At 40.1% G+C, this 19569-nt stretch overlaps 2 protein-coding genes across 2 annotated transcripts in view; both read left to right on the plus strand.

The window, feature by feature from the left end:
• Positions 1–10180, plus strand: part of pdcd4a (programmed cell death 4a) — an 18758-nt gene extending 8578 nt beyond the window's left edge. Inside the window, exons 4-11 of the mRNA XM_046047687.1 lie at positions 3270–3383; positions 3630–3851; positions 4427–4524; positions 4951–5065; positions 6743–6850; positions 7979–8089; positions 8203–8342; positions 8959–10180. Of these exons, the coding sequence (XP_045903643.1) occupies positions 3270–3383; positions 3630–3851; positions 4427–4524; positions 4951–5065; positions 6743–6850; positions 7979–8089; positions 8203–8342; positions 8959–9010 (960 nt within the window). The 3' untranslated portion in view covers positions 9011–10180. The remainder of the gene's footprint in view (positions 1–3269; positions 3384–3629; positions 3852–4426; positions 4525–4950; positions 5066–6742; positions 6851–7978; positions 8090–8202; positions 8343–8958) is intronic.
• Positions 10181–10906: 726 nt separating this feature from the next.
• Positions 10907–18007, plus strand: mogs (mannosyl-oligosaccharide glucosidase). Its single transcript, XM_046048106.1, has 5 exons — positions 10907–10991; positions 12351–12714; positions 13553–13776; positions 13896–14089; positions 15413–18007. The coding sequence occupies exons 2-5, from the start codon at positions 12366–12368 to the stop codon at positions 17181–17183; spliced, it is 2538 nt and encodes an 845-aa protein (XP_045904062.1). The 5' UTR covers positions 10907–10991; positions 12351–12365; the 3' UTR covers positions 17184–18007.
• The last annotated feature ends 1562 nt before the right edge of the window (positions 18008–19569 follow it).

Raw genomic sequence — 19569 nt, forward strand, 5'->3', positions numbered from 1 at the left:
GGGGTCAAATACTTGTTTTTCCTCATCAGATGGTTATCAATTTTAATAAATTCATATGATGTGATTTTCTGGAATTTTCTTTGGGATTCTGTCTTTCACTGTTAGAATGTACATATGATTAAAATTATAGATCGTTGCATTCTTTGTAAGTGGGCAAACCTGCAAAATCAGCAAGGGGTCAAATACTTATTTCCCCCACTGTAGGTAGACAGGTAGGCCAGCTGAATTAAATAATTTGCCGTACTTATTATAGTCATGCGACGGCCAGAGCATTTGATTTATTGATTGCTGTCGTCGTGTAAAGAGAATTTCAACAAATATAACAATGCTGCAATAAATTGACTTCCCCAGCTTGAAAGATTAACAGTTTGTCAAAATAGTCGCTGTTGATTGATTAACAGGTGATAAATTTTCTGTCGACCCGCTAATCGATTCATCATTTGAACTGTAAAGGGATGTTTTCTCTCTTTTTGTTGTTTTTTTTTTTTCTTTTTTTTTTTTTTACACTGTGGAAGTTGATCCTTTTTTATTTTCTAAACGTCTGCATTACCTGAGCATCAGCAGTCTGTACACACATGCTCTGAACTGTTTTTGCCACTGATGAAAGAACGTCACCAGCAGAGGTTAGTTTATCACAGTTGTTGTTGGTCTGACCTGCAGCTCTTTGTTCCAAAGAGGCCCACTGATCAAAGCTGTGCGTACAGGATGACGCCTTTTTTTTTTTTTTTTTTTTTTTATTTCTTGTGTCAAGCAAACGTGCTGATGTTGAAGGGCTGCTGCTGAAAAACACTGAATATAAAAGAGGCTTTGCTCTGTGAGCAAGATAATGATTGTCCACGCTCAGACAACAAGCATATGCACTCTTGCATCACTAATGAATTGCACAATGTGTCTCTTGTGATGAATTGTTATAGCTTGGATGGCAAATGATCAAAGAAAATTTTTTTGTAACTTATACTGGGGTCATTAATCTATTGGGAAATGCTAGACTGTTTTTATATCAGAAAGTCCACTTAATTTGGCCAAAACTCATTTTAAAACACTCGCATGATCTTTTCATCCAGATGGCCCTGTCACATCACAATCAAAAGAATTTTCGAACTTTGACCCCCGTTATCAAGCAAATGCTCTGCACGATGAGAAGGCCAAGTTTGTTTGTCTCCTGCTGTGGTCACGCTGACTGAATGCAGAGTGGGAAATGGAGCAGCTGTCGGTGAGAAGTTTAACGATTTAAGAGTGGCTCAGAAAAGCCAGTGTGATTTGGCCTTGAATCTTGTAGGAGCGTATTGGAAAGATGTTGGTTTGTTTAGAGGGGACTGGAAAGCGCTGTACAGGAAAATCCACAGGGCATGTGCAGACAGTGCCCTTTGAATCAGACTGATTGTAAAACTGATTTCAAGAGCCCTGTAAAGGCAACTATAACATGCTTGAGAATGCCCCCTTTGATCAGTCATTGGTCAAGACAAGTATCAGTGGCCTTCATGTTGAGACAAAAATAAAGAAGCTTCTGCAGAAAATACATGTTCCTTCTTTTGCTTATACTTGGCCATAAATGATTGTTTTGGTTCCCTCCTACCTTCTGCAGTCAACAGTCTCTTCATGCAACATGAGCAGGAAACAGGAAAGTGAATCACTGTTTTGGACTTTTGGCTACAATCCTTCTTTATCCTGTTGAATACTTGGGCTTCAGAAAAGGTCAAGATGATTGAGTAATTATTTGTTCCATTTATATGGAAGCCAGTTTTTCTCTTAAAAAAGCCAATAAAAGTTTATAGTTTGTAGGTTTATAGGTTAATAATATATTCACTCTGTGCGAAGATTATTGTTGTATCGGCATCTGCTGTTGTCAAACAAACAAACAAAACCTCACCTGAAAAGTTAGTTGGACCGGTTTTGACCGGCATCTTGGCATTCACTGATGCAAGCGTTGAAACAAAGCACACGGACAAATAACGTGAATCTTCAAGTACTTATTATGCCACATTATAACTTTTCATACCTGTATTGCACATGACTTTAAAGAGGTCATATTATGCTTTTTTGCTTTTTCCCTTGTGAGTTTATATCTTTTTTTTTTTATTTTATTTTATTTCTTTTTGCATGTTTGCAAAGTGAAAAAGCCAAGTCAAGCCCAAAGGGAGTTCTCAACTTCCACAGAAAACACTGCTCTGAACTGCCTGAAAACAGTTCCATTGTAGTCCAGCCTTTTCTTCCGCTTTCTTGTGACGTCACAAGAAAAACAGGCGTCATATGCTGGCCTAGCGGCTAGTCCGACATGCCCTCAAAAACACCAGTGGAAAAACACACTGAGCAGTGACAAGATGTCCGCATGCTGCCTCTCCTCTCCCTTCCAAACACTAGCTACCCTCAGTGGACATTACATTCATTTTAGCTGACTTACTATTGCCATATATGTCAGAGGTCGCATACCTCTGGAGCAATGAGGGGTTAACTGTGCATTCAGGCCAAACAACACAAATTTAACATTAAACATTTTGCTGTGATTAAATAGCAATAAACAGATCAAACTGATGCCGAAGTAACTACAATATGATGCAGATTTGTTAAATGTATGAATTCATGCTTTGTCAGGTCTGTCAGCAAGACAGCAGGACTTCTAAACTTCTAAAATGTTTGTTTTTCTGAATGGCATTGACTTTGTATGTTCTCTCACCGCCCCAAACGCTCGCTTCGCTTTTGGTCTGAAAGCACCATAAGGGTCTTGCTCAGGGACACATTGGTGGATGTGTCGTAGTGGGATTCGAACCCCGCTCTCCCACATAAAGTTGTTACTGTGATGTAGAGACGGTGCACGGTTATAACTTTATGGATGAAAGATACATTTGTTACAGATTAATAACTCACCACTCTGAAACTCTTGCTCCAGTCCATGTTGCTAAACTGGTAAGGGGAACATATAGGCTACAGGTGAAGCGAAGCAGTGTTTACCGGCTTTTCAGGACCCGCCCTGCTCTGCTTCTGATTGGCTAGTAGTCCTTAACTAGGAACTGCGCATGTGCAAATCCCAACAAAGACCTTGTAGAAGCATGCATCACTCCATAGCTAAAACAAAGCGTTCAACACACCGGGTGAAAAAAGGAGCTGCAGCAATGTGCAGTATGACAAAAAAATCTATACTGATCATTGAAACAGGTCATAGTGCTTAAATTTCAATGTACAGTGCTGAGATAAAGATGTGAAATGTTAGAAACTGGATGTAGTTTGGATATAGCAAAACCCCACTTGATTATGTGTTTGTTCTTGCATAGGGGGACACAGTTTATGCAACAGTTGTGCCCGAGGTAGATGAGAAGGAACTGGAAAAAATGGTCAACCCAATTGTACAGGAGTACTTTGAACATGGAGACACAAAAGAGGTCCAGGTAAATGATTTCAAACAAAAAGTGTTTCCTTTTCTCTTGACTCAATGCTTGCCCACCAGGAATTAGTATGTTTAGAGAATAAATCCATGGATGGATGAACCAAGTGATGGAGCGCTTGTATGCACATATCGTTAGATCAGTAGCAGTACTGGTTAGAGACATCATTCTGTAGACTCCATATATTATACAGTTAACAATGCACACTGATTTAGGATTTTCTTCTTTGTCCTCCCTCCCTCCCATTAGATGTTGCTGAAGGGGCTCAACTTGGGCCCACACAAGTATGAGTTCTCCTCCCTGGCTGTGTCCCTGTCTCTTGAAGGTAAGGCCAGTCACAGAGAGCTGACCTCCCGCCTGCTGTCTGATCTGTCGGGCAAGCTGCTGTCACAAAGTGACATGGCCCGCGCCTTCGACAAGATCCTCAAAGAGCTGCCAGACCTTATTCTGGACACACCCGAGGCTCCTCAGGTAGACCTTTTATATGCAGAGGGGAGAATATCAGTCAGGGGCACAGATTTTCGTTTGAGACTTTGTGTTGTGTGCAAATTAGAGGGTGGAGACGCACTGCTAACACACTAAAAGATAAGAAATGACACAACATGCATTAATTTGTTTTTTTTGTGCACACATAAACTTCATGAGGTACTGACTGGTATTACACACAACACTCGTGCCACCAAATCAAACATTAGGCTGTGTTTTCGGTACTTGTCTTTACACCCATTTTTATACCTTACACAAATCAAGATTGTGTGTTCATAGTTGTGATGTTCATCAAGAGCCAAAATATCACTTGCATATTAATAACAATCTTTGTCGAGTGTCTGTTGTAACTGTCACAAAGTTTAATGGACCTAATAGCTTGAATTTAAAGGAGCAGCTGTGTCAAATTGATTCTGTAATTGTTCAAAGAAAATATGGCCCTTTAGTTGCGGGGATCAGACTTTAATGCTTGATTCAGGAAAAAATGCTCGTCACGTTGTTGTTGTTGTTTACTGAAACTATGATTACACTTGTAATAAATTACGTCTGATGTCTCTTAGATGTTAGGCCAGTTTATAGCCAGAGCCATAGCGGACCACATCCTCCCCATGTCTTTCCTGGACTGTTACAAGGGCAAAGTGGACTGTGAGCATGCCAGGTGAGCCAAGACAAGCAAAGTTAAAATGCAGAAACAGTAACTTCTTTAAAGAATCGACCTTAAATGCAACAGCTGCAAGATTTCTCGAGCCCCTTTAGGGTTCTTTTTAAGGTGAATTTGTCAAGTTAATTTTACGATAACATAAACAGAAAGTTGATTACAGATGCAACCGAAACGCTCTTTGTTTTTCCTCCTTGGAAGTGTTGCAAAAAGATTCTAATTTTGTATTTTTAACAGTCATCCTCTCCTGTAGTACAGTGTGTTTATCAGATAATGTTTAAATAGAGTAAAACATCTGTTATGGTGTCATCTTTGTCATTTTGCACTTCCATGCTCACTCTAGCCAAACCAGGCTTAATGCGCATGCTGTATGCACATTTCTGTGCAAAAACAATCATATTTTGTTTTTTTGTTTTGTTTTTCTAGAGTGGCTTTAGATCGTGCCGCGGTGCTGCTGACCATGAAGAGGGAGATGGTTCGTCTAGATAATGTGTGGGGTGTGGGTGGAGGCCTGAGACCTGTCAAACTTCTCGTCAAAGAGGTAAGCTCAGGCCAAACAGGGAGGATACTGCACATTTGAAAACCTAACTGACAAGTCATTTGCTGGTTTCCATATGCAAAATAATTCAGTAAATAATCCCAAACACCTGAATTCAGATTGTTTACTATTTCCAAGCTCTTTGACATTATGCAACATAAACAGAAGGCAGAAATGCATGTTGGGTACAGAGCCACAGGCCAGCCCTCTGCTGTGTAGCTGTGTCAGCAGAGCACTTTCCTCCCTTGAGAAGTGGGAATTGCAAAAATGCAGGAGGGGCTAACTCAGATACACACCCTTGCCTTTAACAGAAGTACAGACTCCACGTGCGCATGCTGTTCATGGACGCACCTGCACCCCACATGCTCTCTGTCTTTGTATTAAATTATTGTTTCATGATCTGGATTTTCTGCAATTTTTCATGCTAATGTGGGCGTGGATAGTGTGAGAGTTTGAAGTGCACATCTTGTAAATTGGAAGTTATGCAACATTTCAGGGGATTTTGTGGCCATCTAGAAATGGGGAGAGTGCTCGGTCAGTGTGTTCTCAGTCATACAGTATTGTGTAAGCCTCAGTAGCCCTCAGACCTTCGGGCTCCCCTGTCCAGTTTTGATTTCCTGCCTGGCTGTGTGCAGCCTCAGGGGGGAACGTGCTGGGCTGCAGGAGGCACAAGGCTTCTTTTCACTTGCTGCTCTCATACTCTGTCTTGTTCACTCAGTTGTTGCGCTCTTACTTGCAGCCTCTTCTAATCTTTTTAATTTCTCAGTCCTCTCCTCTGTCACTGTGCTGCCTGTCCACATTACATTTTGTCCCATTGTGTTTTTTCCTGATGCTGAGATGACCACACTTTTCCCCCAGCTCAGCCCATTAGGCCCAAAATTAACTCACAAGGTTGAGCTTTGAGGGTTTTGAACTTGTTGCATCAATAAAGCTTCTCTGAAATCTCAAGTGGTATGACTAATTGTTCCATAAATAAATGTTAAGCAAAGTGGTTGGTGCATGCGAAACTTAGCAGTGAGCCTGTTATAACCAATAAGCAATACTGACAAATGAAGCGGAGACTGAAAGATTCACACACAGATCCAAACTGGAAGAAAGGTTGTTTTTCTTACTGGTTCGTCAGGTATATCAGACATGTGTGTCAAGTTTCATTTCCCGTAGAAGTCAGATTATTGCTGGAGTAAATCTCTATCTATAGTGGCTTGATGAAATACTTTTTAGAGACAGGTATTGTCAGGGATTATTGAGCTCTCTGTTCAGCTCTGTCTGTGTTCAGTCAAACAAACCTATTATTGAGGTTTTACAGTCACTGTAAATTTGCAATATCCAAGGTGTGTTGGAGCAAATAAAATATAAAATAAATAAAATTATCTTACTTAAACATGGACAATTAAGCATCATTTACATTTCCACAATATTCTGTCAATAGTCATACTATAATCATCACTGTCACTCTGATTTTGTCTATTTAATCGCAAGACAAAGATTTAATGTCTGTCTGTCTGTCCATCCTGTAGTGTTCTCACACAAAACCGTATATAAAGAAATTGCATTTGAGTGCAGAACAGTGAGTATTTACAGGTCATACTCCATTCCAGCTGTATTTGATGCCGATTCTGCACAGAAAGCGCAACAACTACGACAAAAGCTAATGTTGAATTGTGTGTCTCCTTGTTCCAGATGAACCTCCTGCTTAAGGAGTTCCTGGTATCAGGAGACGTGACGGAGGCAGAGCGCTGTCTGCGGGACCTGGAAGTCCCACACTTCCACCATGAGCTGGTCTATGAGGTAATTAAAGACTTTATGTCAGCCTTCGTTTAGTTTGGCTTTATTCTCTCAGAAAACAGCCTACACATAACACACTTTCCTGCACATTCACAGAGAAAACAAACAAAAGCACGTAGATTCAAATCAATGTAAAACTCTGACATGCAGAAACAAAATGTGAAACATAAAACAAACTGTAACAGCATATAAAACACAGGGTTATTCATAAAAGTGAAGCATGACCCAGTATCTCAAGTATAAATCATTTGCAGAGATAATGTTCAACATTTAGTCAGAACTTTGTCATATTCCTTCATGTTCTCCCCACATTATGACAAAAAGGTGCTGGTTAAAACACAGTGAACCTTTTTTTTTTTTTGTTTTTTTTTGTTTTTTTCTTCCCAATTTTATTTTATCTCCCTGGTGCCTAGTCAAGTGAACTGCAGAGGAAAACTGGTCATTTCTGTTTTCTGCCAAGGACAGTGTGTGTCTGGCAGAGATGTTCTCTCATTTGCACTACATGTATTAACAGCTCAGTCCATTTTGGATTGAGTTGCATAAAAATGAACTCTCTATCCTCCATAAAAATGTAACTCATCAGTGATTAATAGGCACAGGGTGTTTGTGATGGTTCTTATTTAAGTAAAGAACATTAAATGTACCTCTGTGTCGTCTCCTTTTTGTAAATAAAAACTAGTTATGATCAATCGTTCACAAATGTCCGATTGGGTTGTTCTTTTCTTTGGCTTCGGTTGTGTACACAGTGTACAATTACGTAGCCTGCTGCTGTTTGTTCTACATGTGCAGCACATTCTCAAAGTATTCACCCAGCTCAGCCTTGTCTGCCATTTGTCTTGTCAGATTTTTGTCATCTACAAATAACCACAAATTCAAATAAGAAACTTTTTTTATAATCTGCAAGTGTTCTGCATCTGCACCTTCTTCTCTTATGTATAAAACAGAAATGGTAAACACTGTCATCATGTGGTGAAATATGCAGCTTATACATGTCTAAAAAGATTGTTTTTGATAATCACTTATTGATTCTGCTGATCTTTCACTTTTTTACTTTTACTTGGATGATAGACATTAGATGATAGTAGCACACTTATCTTTCTTGCACATATTACATGTTATAATATTTTTCAGGCTATAGTGATGGTGCTGGAGTCAACAGGAGACACAGCCAGTCATATGATGATAAAGCTGCTGCAGTCCTTCTGGAAAACGGGCCTCATCACTGTGGATCAGATGAACAGGGTCAGTGCCTTTTTTTTTAATGTGCTAGTTTTTGGCCAAGATCTTTCTCTGTGGAAAATCATGATTTTAACAAAAGCTGCATTTTATACAAAAATACGCTGTTTTCCATGTAGGGTTTCCAGCGTGTTTATGATGAGCTCCCTGAAATCAACCTTGATGTTCCGCATGCCCACTCTATCATGGAGACCTTTGTGGACCTCTGCTACCAGGAGTCTGTCATCACCAAACAACTGAGGGATGCCTGTCCCTCCAGGTTAGTTGGCCAGTAATTAGCAAATCAACTAATTTTAAAATGTTCTTCATATTAACAGCAAATCCCATGAAAAGACCGAAACCAACGATGTGTGTCAAGTGTCTCTCTCACTACTTTCTGACTTCCTTAACATGTCTGTGGCTCTCGGCCACAAGCCCACTTGTTCCTGCTTAAGATTTAAATCTTTAAAAAGGCATCACAAATATATAGTTTTTAGTAAAGGTAGCAAGCATTACTTAAATCTGAGTAAACCGTGAATTTTGGGGACTATTTTCAGCTTCAGGGCACTAGCAAGTATTAACTGCAATAGGACTGTCTTATGTGGTATTGACTTAAAATAAATTACAGCGCCTGTGTTTGTTGTAATGAAGGATAATGTCACCCAGTGCAATGGTGTGGCTTACTGATGTGTTATCAATACAACAGTGGATCTCAATGGCACAGAAAAAATAAGCAATATCAGGCTTTGAGTACACAGATAATACTTTTTATATGGAAAAATTTGTGTTTGGTTTTATTATTTTCACAGGATTTGTTGAGAATAAGAAAAAAATTTAACCTTTTTTTTAACATTGTAAGGTGCAACATGTCTCTCAAACTCTACTTCCTCCACCAGAGGGCGGAAGCGTTTTGTAAGCGAAGGAGATGGAGGAGTGATCAAGAACTGATCTACAAGAAGAAGAGGAAGAGCAGCAGCAGCAGGAGAAGGGGTGTCTACAGGTTCTCACACCTGGTTTCCGCTGCAGCATGTTTTCCCTGAAACCTGAGAATGCTGGCAGTCTAAAGTTTGCTTGTTCCTCTTCTTATAATGTTGTCATTACACAAACCAGCGTTGACGTTCGGTGAAAGTAGACTGAAAAGTGGCCTGGGCGTTCAGTTCCCTTCATCTTGTTAATCACTGTTTTTGACTTTTTTTTTTTTTTTTTTTTTTTTTTTTTTTTTGTAACAATATTGTTTATTTCTGTGGTTAATGCGCCCATCTTGCCTCAGTCTCTGTACCTGTTCCTAATAATAATAAAAGTCAGAGCGGCAGATAGACATGGGGGACAGGCTGGGGAGTGGTGGAGATGAATTAGTTTGGTTTTGTTTCTTGCTTTGCTTCACCTGTTGCCATTTGTGTATTTTTTTTTTCTTTCCTGTAATGTGCTATAAATGAAAAAAGCACTTAAAAGACAGAGCATAATGTACAGTCAGTGAACACTTTGTAATTTAGCTCAACAAAAATTTTAAAAAAAATTCCCTGCCACAAATTATTTTAAGGACAACATGATTTGTACCTTCTGGTTCAAGTTGATCTATGATTTTTATGAACAGGTGTTCATTTTGTTTTTTTGCATCTCGGTCTCTTAGGCCAAATGTTCACTAGTTAATGCACAGCAGGCAAAGCAAAAAGTGTTGGGCACTGGTTGGGAGTTTATTTGAAACTAGCATTAGGGCAAATATACTTCGAAAGCCCTTTTTGAAAAATAAGAATAAATTGGGGTTTATTTAATTATTTTTTTTAATAAACATTAACAGCAATATTTTGAGCACTCTTGACTTTGCTTACAATGAATCAATCTGCAGCTCACATGGTCAGCAGTGGATTCTGGACAGGCAATCTTACAATATGATGCCACACCTTCTGTACAGAGCAGGATTAATCTAGAAATTGTCTTTAAATTCTGAATCTGTTTGTGTCTGTGAAATGGCAACCCCAGCTTTTTTTTGTTTGTTTTAGAAGATATGTTAATCATATTCAGATTGACTGCCGCTGTCTGTAACTGTTTCACATGTTGACCAAAGTTAAAGATGTGGCTAAGAAATATATTTCATTCATTAAAAAGCAACAAAATGGAGTTTTTGTATTTATTTATTTTTGTTCATGCCAGCAGTGACCAGGATACATCCATCACATTTGTTGATCAGTCATCAGTTGTGATCCTTAATGTAATTTTCAACCTTGTGTTTCATCTATACCTTCTCTTGTCAGTTTGTCTCATTTCCACTCTTTCTCTATGACCAACGGTCAGAGCAGGTGTACAATTGTGAACTTAAACCTGTAATTGAGAAGCAGTTTGAGGCCAAAGGTTGAGATTTTTTTATTTTCTTTTTTCCCCTCCCCCAAGGCTCTGGCTCATGAGCCCATTTACAATACATCAAATATGTCTGGCTATGTGTCTTCATAGCACAGCTTTATTATGCCTACAGTGTAAATAAGTTGTTGAGGGAAACTATTTTAAATGGCTCTTATTTGGAAATTGATGGTGTAATTCACAGGACATTCATGCATGCAGCTGTCCACTGTGGAATAGAGGTTATATTGTCATAACAATGTTTTGTATTCCTACAGTCATGTTTGTACTATTGATTTATTTTGGATCAGCAGACTGTTCACAACACACTCCCGTACACAAGAAGTTAACATTATATATTTCAATAAAATTGCATATTTCCCCTCTACGATGACACATATGCTTTTTATTTTTTATTTAAAATCATGTCATTAGTATATTTGTGCTGTTTAGTAGTATGATGAGCGAGGTAAACGATGACGTCACAGATACACTAGGGAGCGGAGTACACGTCAGTACAAACGAGTAGTAACAAGGAAGTGGCTAGTAAGCTAGCAACGGATAATGAGCAGCTGAGACCCTGGTATTTTGACAGGTCGGTAACCATTTGCTCAATGAATATTAAGCTTGAAGTTCTAACTGACTCCGTATTTTATAAGCTGCCGATCAATAAAAGCCATATTTTATCGCGGCTGCCGGTCATGTTTCGCTTAAACTGACGTTAGCATAACGATACTACTAGCGAGTAGCGTGCTGTCTGCAGGCAGCGCGTACGGGCGAGTCTCCAGCTGAATGTCTTGTGGGCTGAAACCATAACATTAGTTTAAAACATGTGTCGGTGGTCACTTGCTAAATTAGAGACACTTTGTGTAGAAGCCGAGTTTAATTTATAAAGCGGTCGGCGCCGTAATAACGACTTTCCTGCCATCATACAACCTGGAAGCTAACGTTAACTTAGACCGCCTTTTTTTAGCCTGAGATGACGTGAAGTAATCGTTACGTTACAGAAGGCTCCTAAGGACAATTTCTGTCTGAGATGTTAACTTACTGTATTTATGGCCAGATTCTCTACTGTGTATATACTCTAGTAATAATAGTATTGGCTGCTGCTTTGGTTAATGGAGAAATAAACTCCTTTGTGAGTGTAAGGTTATATACACAATGTTAGCTAAAACTAACGTTAATGCTTTTTAATAATAAAGCAGTGCTGCAAGAAATCCTACCATAATGAAAGTTATAATGTTCAGATTTTGCTGAAACTGTTTTGGAGAGGTGTTGATTCCATCCCATGGTCATTTTGCAGTCTGTAGTTTGTGTTGTGGTTCCACTGGGAGGTGTTTCTTATATTTTGACATTTATGTCATTTATGATGGACTAAATATTCAGATATATTCTCAGTAAATTGCAATACAGTTGAACTGCAACACGCAGACACACAGACTGACTCCAAAATAACAGTTAAGGTGAGTCAACACCTTTCAACAAAAACTACATGCACTAGTTTGGCCTAATAAATTGGCAGCTACATGTACATTTCAACTGAGTAGTGTATGCAAGACAACCAATAAGCAAGTGACAAGTTTTCATACAAATGATTGCAAGAATCTTAAAAAACATCAGTTAATAAAGCTTTAAAATTTCTATGGGAATGAAATGAGAGCTGTTTGCAGTTCAGTCAATTCACTTGAACTGAAGGTTACTGTGTACGTATGGGATAGCTAGGGTTAGATAATGATTGGATCCTACACTGTAGTTACAAGATTTTAATGACTTGTAAATTTATACTGTATGTTGTTGTACACTTGCATGCACAGAACAGGTGCAGATTTATAAAATGGTTGGTTGATAAGTACAGAAGAAAGCACTGAAACAGACATTCAGTTTCCTTGATATTAACACAGAATTAGACTGTAAATCAACATTTTGTCCTCCCTCCTCCTCCTCTTTTCTCCAGCTTCAGAAGGGTAGGATGGGCAGGCAGAGGAAGAGGGTGGTGACTGGTGAAGCTGCTCCCCCTCCAAGGAAAGATGAGAAGCCTGCTGCATTTCACCGCAAAGAAAAGAAAAAGAAAGTTGATATTGGCAAAGTCTTCATCAACATCTCCATTGGCCTTTGCATATTCAGCCTGGTCTGGTTTTTCTATGCCCTCTACATGCGGTCCAGCCTTGCCAAACGGGTGGTGACCCTACATCCGTCACCTCCTGTCCTGGATGCCAATAGTAGCAGTGCCAAGGTTTCCCCGGAGAGGTTCTGGGGCTCATACAGGCCTCAGGTATATTTTGGCATGAAAACCAGGAGTCCCAGGTCAATTGTGACAGGTAGGCAGACACCTCCAGAGTCAAGCTGAAGCTGCTATATAAATTTGTTACAGAACAGTTAAAGGGAAAAATCCAAACCACAGTACACTATATGACTGTGACCTTGATATACAGTAGATAATATGGTAATGTGTCCATATTTTGTTGTTGGCTATGATGACAAAGCAGGTTGAGGAGCAGTGTTCACTCAGATTAACACTGTAAAATAATAAAACTATAAAAAATATTTATTTTCCCTCTTCCATCCCTCTGACTCTATGCAATACACAGTTTTATTTCAAATTCTAGTAGAGGTTCTAAAATTTCTAAAGATACAAAATATATCAGGCTAGATTTGGAGAAAACGTATATACATTTCCATTTTATGGAATAGCGGCGCCATAAAAAAACATTGAGTCATAGGTTAGATTTAGGGTGAATATATAATATAATATTTAATCTTTTGCGTTGACAAAATATTGTTCTTTGTTATATTAATCAAATCTTCAATGTTTACTTGCACAAAATCAGGGACAGGGTGGGAAACAAGCCCAGGCACTTGTCAAATTCAAGTAAATTCTGGCCACAGTTTCTAGGACTATTTACCCTGTCAGCCAATTTGGATGACCAATATTGTTGATTAGTTGACAGCTGAAAGTGGACTACATTTTCCAATATTGTGTAACAGATGATTAAGCACTGCTGTTCTCAAAACACAGTTGGCTGGTAAAATGGTGCATGTAGCCAGTGAGTTTGGGGACCTATGTGAAACTAGTTATTATTTTCCAAATAATTCATTTGTGCATCCTTTTGTGCTTCACAACCAATTGTATTTACTTTGATTGTTTTATCTCCCCAGGCATGATGTGGATGCGTCAGTTTTCTGACATGGATGTAAACCTGAGGCACACTTGTGAACAAGGGGATCGTTTGCAAAGCTATGGCTGGCTGATGCATGATGGGATCACCTTTGGCGTCCAGGAAATCCGAGACAACGATTTCACACTCACCACGGAGTTTGTCAAGAGGATGGGAGGGGATCACGGAGGAGATTGGACGTGGAGGGTCACTGCCAAACAGCATGTGAATACTGTTTGTTCAGCCTTATGTGCAGCTGTTCCCTCACATCAACCGAACACATATATTTTTTAATAACAGTATGCTGCGGATTTAAAAATGTTTTTTTTTTCTTTACCCACCAGAGCTCTGCCCCTCAAGCTCCAGTCATCTCCCTGATGATTTACGCAGCAGCAGATACACAGGGCTCACTGGAGGCTCACGTTGAGGAGAGAAACCGTCTCGCATCCATCACTGGTTTCTCAGAGGAACTTGGAAACTTCAAGATCACCTTCCGAAAGCCAGTGACCGGGGAATTGTCCAGTGCTAAATATGCCAGGTAAATGCATGAATACAGGAGTGAATGGACAAGGAAGCTGGAGGGAATCTACTGTAGTCATACTGCAGAATGACTGCCAGTGTTCAGTTTGATCAGGATTAAAGATATATACAGGAAAGAAAACTGACAATTAGGAATTGCTTACAACAGCTGACCAAAAATACTTTAACCAAATAATATTTTAAATGAAAAGAATATAGTTTTGTTTTGCAGTTATAACCCAGTTAGTTCAGTTATCAGTCAGTGAGGGTAAACGAGGCTTATGTACGTAGATTTACATCCATAGAAAGGTGAGAAGACATCGTCATATAACAGTGATGAACAGTGGCCATTTAAACCGTATATGAGTAAAAAAATCCATGCGTAGCAATGTGTGTGATGAATCACCATATCTTTTATAGTAGAAAAGCATTATTCGAATGATGAAGTTTGAAGTCTGTTGCACCTCTCAAAAGGAAATCCAACCACTAGATGGCAGCAAAAGCAGGATTTTCAGCCTTTGTTTCATCAATTTGTAAATCCAAAAAAACAAATTAGAACATTTTCTAAATGTTGTGATATATATTATAGCAGGATGTATACTACATATACCATTTGAAAAGCCAAAGAAAAGCAGGCCATAAGGGTTATAGTCTTTTCCTGAAAAGACACAGCTGTCGTTTATTGAAGGTGTTCATCCGCCTTCAGAAAGAACCATCAGTATTTTTTGTATTGAGTGGATCAGGACTGTCTGCTAGCAACACTAACAGAGAGCAAAACGATTTCACAATTTCATGAGGGCCAGAGAGGACCAGCTTAGCAAAATAGAAAGGTACAGTATGCACTGATAGAATTTATGAGAACTGTTTAAATTATGATTTCTTGTGGGAAGATGAATCATGTAGTGTAAGTTTTAGCTTAAAGTTTGATTTTACTGTGACCAGTCGCTTAACCTCTGAGGCACCAGTACAATACTGCATTTACGTTTATTCATTTAGCTTTTAGCCAAAGCGACTTACAATTGCTATATATGTCAGAGGTTGCAACACCTAGGGGTTAAGTGTCTTGCTCAGGGACTCAATGGTGGATGGGTAACAGTGGGGGATTGAACCCGGGTCTCTCACACCAAAGGCATAGTCTTATCCATTGTGCCATTACCACCCCCTGCAAAGGCTTATACCACGCTCAAGGTTATGCCACAGTAGGCAAAGGCTTCACAGACATTGTTAGTGCAGTTGATATCACTTGTTTGTCTGTGAGTGACTATAAACTACTTTAAAGGTTTTTGTGGCTGCTTTGATTTCATCAATTTTGAAAACAACTAATAGTTTCTTGTCTTTTCAGTTACAACTATCTTCAGACTGTCTCTCCTGGCTTGGAGAAGCTGACTGACATTGTGAAGCACAGTCTGAACCGCAGGTTTGTCTACAGCTCTCCGTCTGGCGAGAAGAGGCATTATATAGCTGTAGACACCTACAAGCCCCCCCCCCACCAAAACCATCAGAAACCCGCTGACACAAGGAAAGACAGCGACTTTGTGGTTCACCAGGTGACCGTCCAGACGCCATTCCAGATTGAAGTTCTGTTTGAGTCTGGGAGCTTCCGCAACCGTCCCAACCAACTCGTGGGCCCCGTCATGACTCAGGAGCTGGAGAAGAGGAAAACGGAGTTTGATGCAAAGTTTGAGAAGAATTTTGGGCTTGAGAGCAAAGGTTTTAGCCAAGCACATATTCAGTTTGGCAAGGCAGCGCTCAGCAACATGTTGGGTGGAATGGGTTACTTCTATGGCCAGTCAGTGGTACAGTCAGTGTATAATGAATACCCACTCCTGTACCCTGAAGGTGCTTTATTCACAGCCGTACCATCACGCTCTTTCTTTCCCAGAGGATTCCTTTGGGATGAAGGCTTTCACCAGCTGCTGCTGAGCAAGTGGGATCCCCATGTGACAAGGGAGGCGATTGCCCACTGGGTAGACTTGATCAATATGGAGGGCTGGATCCCCCGTGAGCAGATCCTGGGAGACGAGGCTCGCAGTAAAGTCCCAGCTGAGTTTGTAGTTCAGCATAATGAGAATGCCAACCCACCTACCCTTTTCTTAGCTCTTCAGGAACTTATTGAACAGCTCTCTTCAAATCCAGAGAAAGTGGCCTATCAACTGACCTTGCCTTTTCTCCGACGGCTCTTCCCCAGACTGAAAACCTGGTTTGAATGGTACAACACCACACAGACAGGGCCCCTAGCAAACTCTTACCGCTGGCGCGGACGTGACAAGGACACTAATCTTTTCCTTAATCCCAAGACCTTGACTTCTGGGCTTGATGACTACCCTCGGGCCTCACACCCATCAGCAGATGAGCGCCATGTGGATTTACACTGCTGGATGGCCTTGGCCTCAGGCATTATGGCAAGTATAGCCCAGCTTCTAGGTGAGCCCCATCAGGACTATGAACTCTCCCACCAAGTGCTCACAGACAACAACCTGCTGAATGAGCTCCACTGGTCAGAACAACTTCATGCTTTCAGTGACTTTGGCAACCACACCCAGGCTGTGTCCCTGCAGCAGGAGAAGGTGTACGTGCCCCCCGGACAACCTCGTCACCAGTTCCCTGTGGCTCGCCTTGTGCGCTCAGTCCGCCGGGCCCCCAAGCTGCAGTATGTTAATGCTTTGGGTTATGTTAGCTTGTTCCCTTTCTTACTTCACATTCTCACACCGGACTCTCCCAAACTAGAACATATCTTGCGTGACATGAGAGACTCCAATAAGCTGTGGACACCGTACGGCCTGCGTTCACTCTCTAAGGCTGATCCGCTGTATATGAAGCGAAACACAGAACACGATGCACCCTACTGGAGGGGACCGATATGGATTAACATCAACTACTTGGCAGTCAGAGCCCTCCACCACTATAGCAACACAGAAGGACCATACCAAGAGAAGGCAGCTGCTCTTTATGAGGAACTCAGGACTAACATCATCAATAATGTTTATAGACAGTATGTTGAAACAGGGTATATCTGGGAACAGTACAATGACAGCACTGGCAGGGGCCAAGGAAGCCACCCCTTCACTGGCTGGTCATCCCTGACAGTATTAATGATGGCTGAACAGTACTGATACTGTACATTTTCTAAGATAATGGCTTTCATTTATCTGGATGTGGTTGAGACAACTACATGATCAGGTGTTAAGATAAAATAATATGTCTTGTCTGGTCGATGAAACTCTACTAGCCATTGAAAAACTGTAATTGCAAGATCCTTCTGAAAAATAGGTATTTATGATCACATTTCACCTTTAATTAAAATAACAGGTTTCACACAGTTGCTCTCTGAAGGGTACCTTCAAGTGTAAGTGCAGCTAACCTGCTGTATGGGGAGCCAAGCACTGTCTAGTGCTTCAGTTATGTGTACTTAAGATGCATTTAGGAAACACTTAATGAACTCATAGCCCTCACAACTACAGACACGCACAACTTCATTGCTTCCAACTGCAGTGTTTTAATATGGAAAATCAAGACAGGTGATTACAGTGTTTTTCTTTAATACGCTGCTTCATCTCTCTGCGTTCATGCTTACACACTTTATGAGTGATGTCGTATATGAAGAACGTCTCAGATTTATCTCAAGTTTCCATCTGGGAAATCGGTGCATAAATGAACAAGTTCTGTATTCACTTGACAAATGCCATTATTCTTGATTGTGCCATTTCTCTTTAATCGTATGTCCTTAGCTCTCTGTCTTAATGTGATTTTGATATTTAATTGTTTGATCAAGTCTTTCAGAAAAAGTTCTACAGAGTCTTGCTCAACATTGAAAAATTACTGCTTCTAAAAGCAGCCACATTTTTATATACACAGCCCGTGGTTTGACTGGCAGGGAATTCAACAGTGACTGTGACAATGGTTTTGTTTTGTTAGAAACAATAAACAGTTTAAATAATTTTTGTCATACTGTACTTTTTTGGAAATGTTGGTGTTACTCCACATGATAAATGTCACAGCAGGATGCATGCATGGTTTTTGAATGTTTGCACATTTTATATCTTGGATATAACATGTAATCTTACATTGGTAAGGTTGCTCTTATTGCCAGTAGATGAAAACCCACCATGACTCCTTTTCTTGTATTTTTCAAATCTTTCCAGTAGTCCCAATAATACCTAGGAGTGAATATTATCCCCCAAAATACAAATAAGCTCTAAGAGCTGTAATATTTAATGAATATTAGACAGTACAGTGTATTGTCCAGGGTATATAATTCTCAGTGTACATTCTTAACAGCAGGGATTTGATTGATCTGCTTGCAGTGTTACTAAGTAGCCCAAAATCATACCTTCCTGCAGTTCCAATTATTGTTTATTGACATAAACTGACCCTGTTTTACAAGTAAAGTATTGAAATGACAAGATCTTTTTCTTCAGCTTCAAGTTAATAACTCTTTAGCAGAGATGTCAGCAAACCTTTGTCAGTCAAAGCAGACAGTAGCTTCAACACACTGTGACCTTAAGTACAGCAGCCCCGTCCTCTTTCTTTTGTCAGATGGCACATTTGAAGGCCTCTAGCTGACGTCTGCTTTTTTGCATGGTTTCCATGGAGCGCAGTTGCTGTGAGAGCTAGGTGCTTAATTAGCTAAAATCAAAAGCCATAGAGAGCACATAGGTGGCAAACTCTTCTTACTTATTGACATATGCTGACATACATTCACACACAGGGGCAAACGGAGGCAATGTTCTTATTAATGCTTTGACACCAAAAAAAAAAAATGGTACAGAGAGCGCTGATACGGGCTCTTAGTCTGTGTGCATGACCACTGGGTTTCAACCTCTATACTTTTATGAATCCTTTGAATGGGCTAGATGTGCAGTTGTATAGTTGAAGGCAGCATGGTGCATTAAGGTTGCACGGCTAAAAATAGTGCCTCTATCAGTTAGCAGAACAGCAGATAGGCTGTGAAGCCACAGATTGTTAGTTTCACCACATTTATTAGAAGCTACAGCATGTCCCTCAGTTTTTCTTCTCATTAAAATGGTAGATACTGTCTATTAAGAGCAATACAAATAGACACTATAATTAAGTACCTGTGTGCATGTTGAATAAGGTTAAAAAATTAATCTTTTAGCATTTTTTTTTTTTCAACATTGGGAAATGTTTAGTTGTGTGAATCGTTTGTGAGTTTAGATCTCAAAAAACTAGCGTATGATGTATCAATGCGCAATGATTGCCTTCGGGCTCAGTCGTGGGAGACACAAGCTCATCATTTGACCCTTTGACCTGTTAACGCAAAGCACGGTATCAAGGGATTTGGACACAGATGAGCCATATCCTCTGCCTTTCACTGTTTCTCTCAGAGGAAATGGATTCCTCATCCCCTCAATACGACCACAGTCGAAAATGCATTTATTTCTTTGAAGAGTGCGGACAATCTGTGTGACTAAAGCACTCACTGCGCAATCCATCCCCCTCACCCAAGACCCTTTTTTCACAGTGAGATGGGATAATAGC

The sequence above is a fragment of the Micropterus dolomieu genome, linkage group LG04 (genome assembly GCF_021292245.1).
Source record: "Micropterus dolomieu isolate WLL.071019.BEF.003 ecotype Adirondacks linkage group LG04, ASM2129224v1, whole genome shotgun sequence".
Lineage (NCBI taxonomy): Eukaryota > Metazoa > Chordata > Actinopteri > Centrarchiformes > Centrarchidae > Micropterus > Micropterus dolomieu.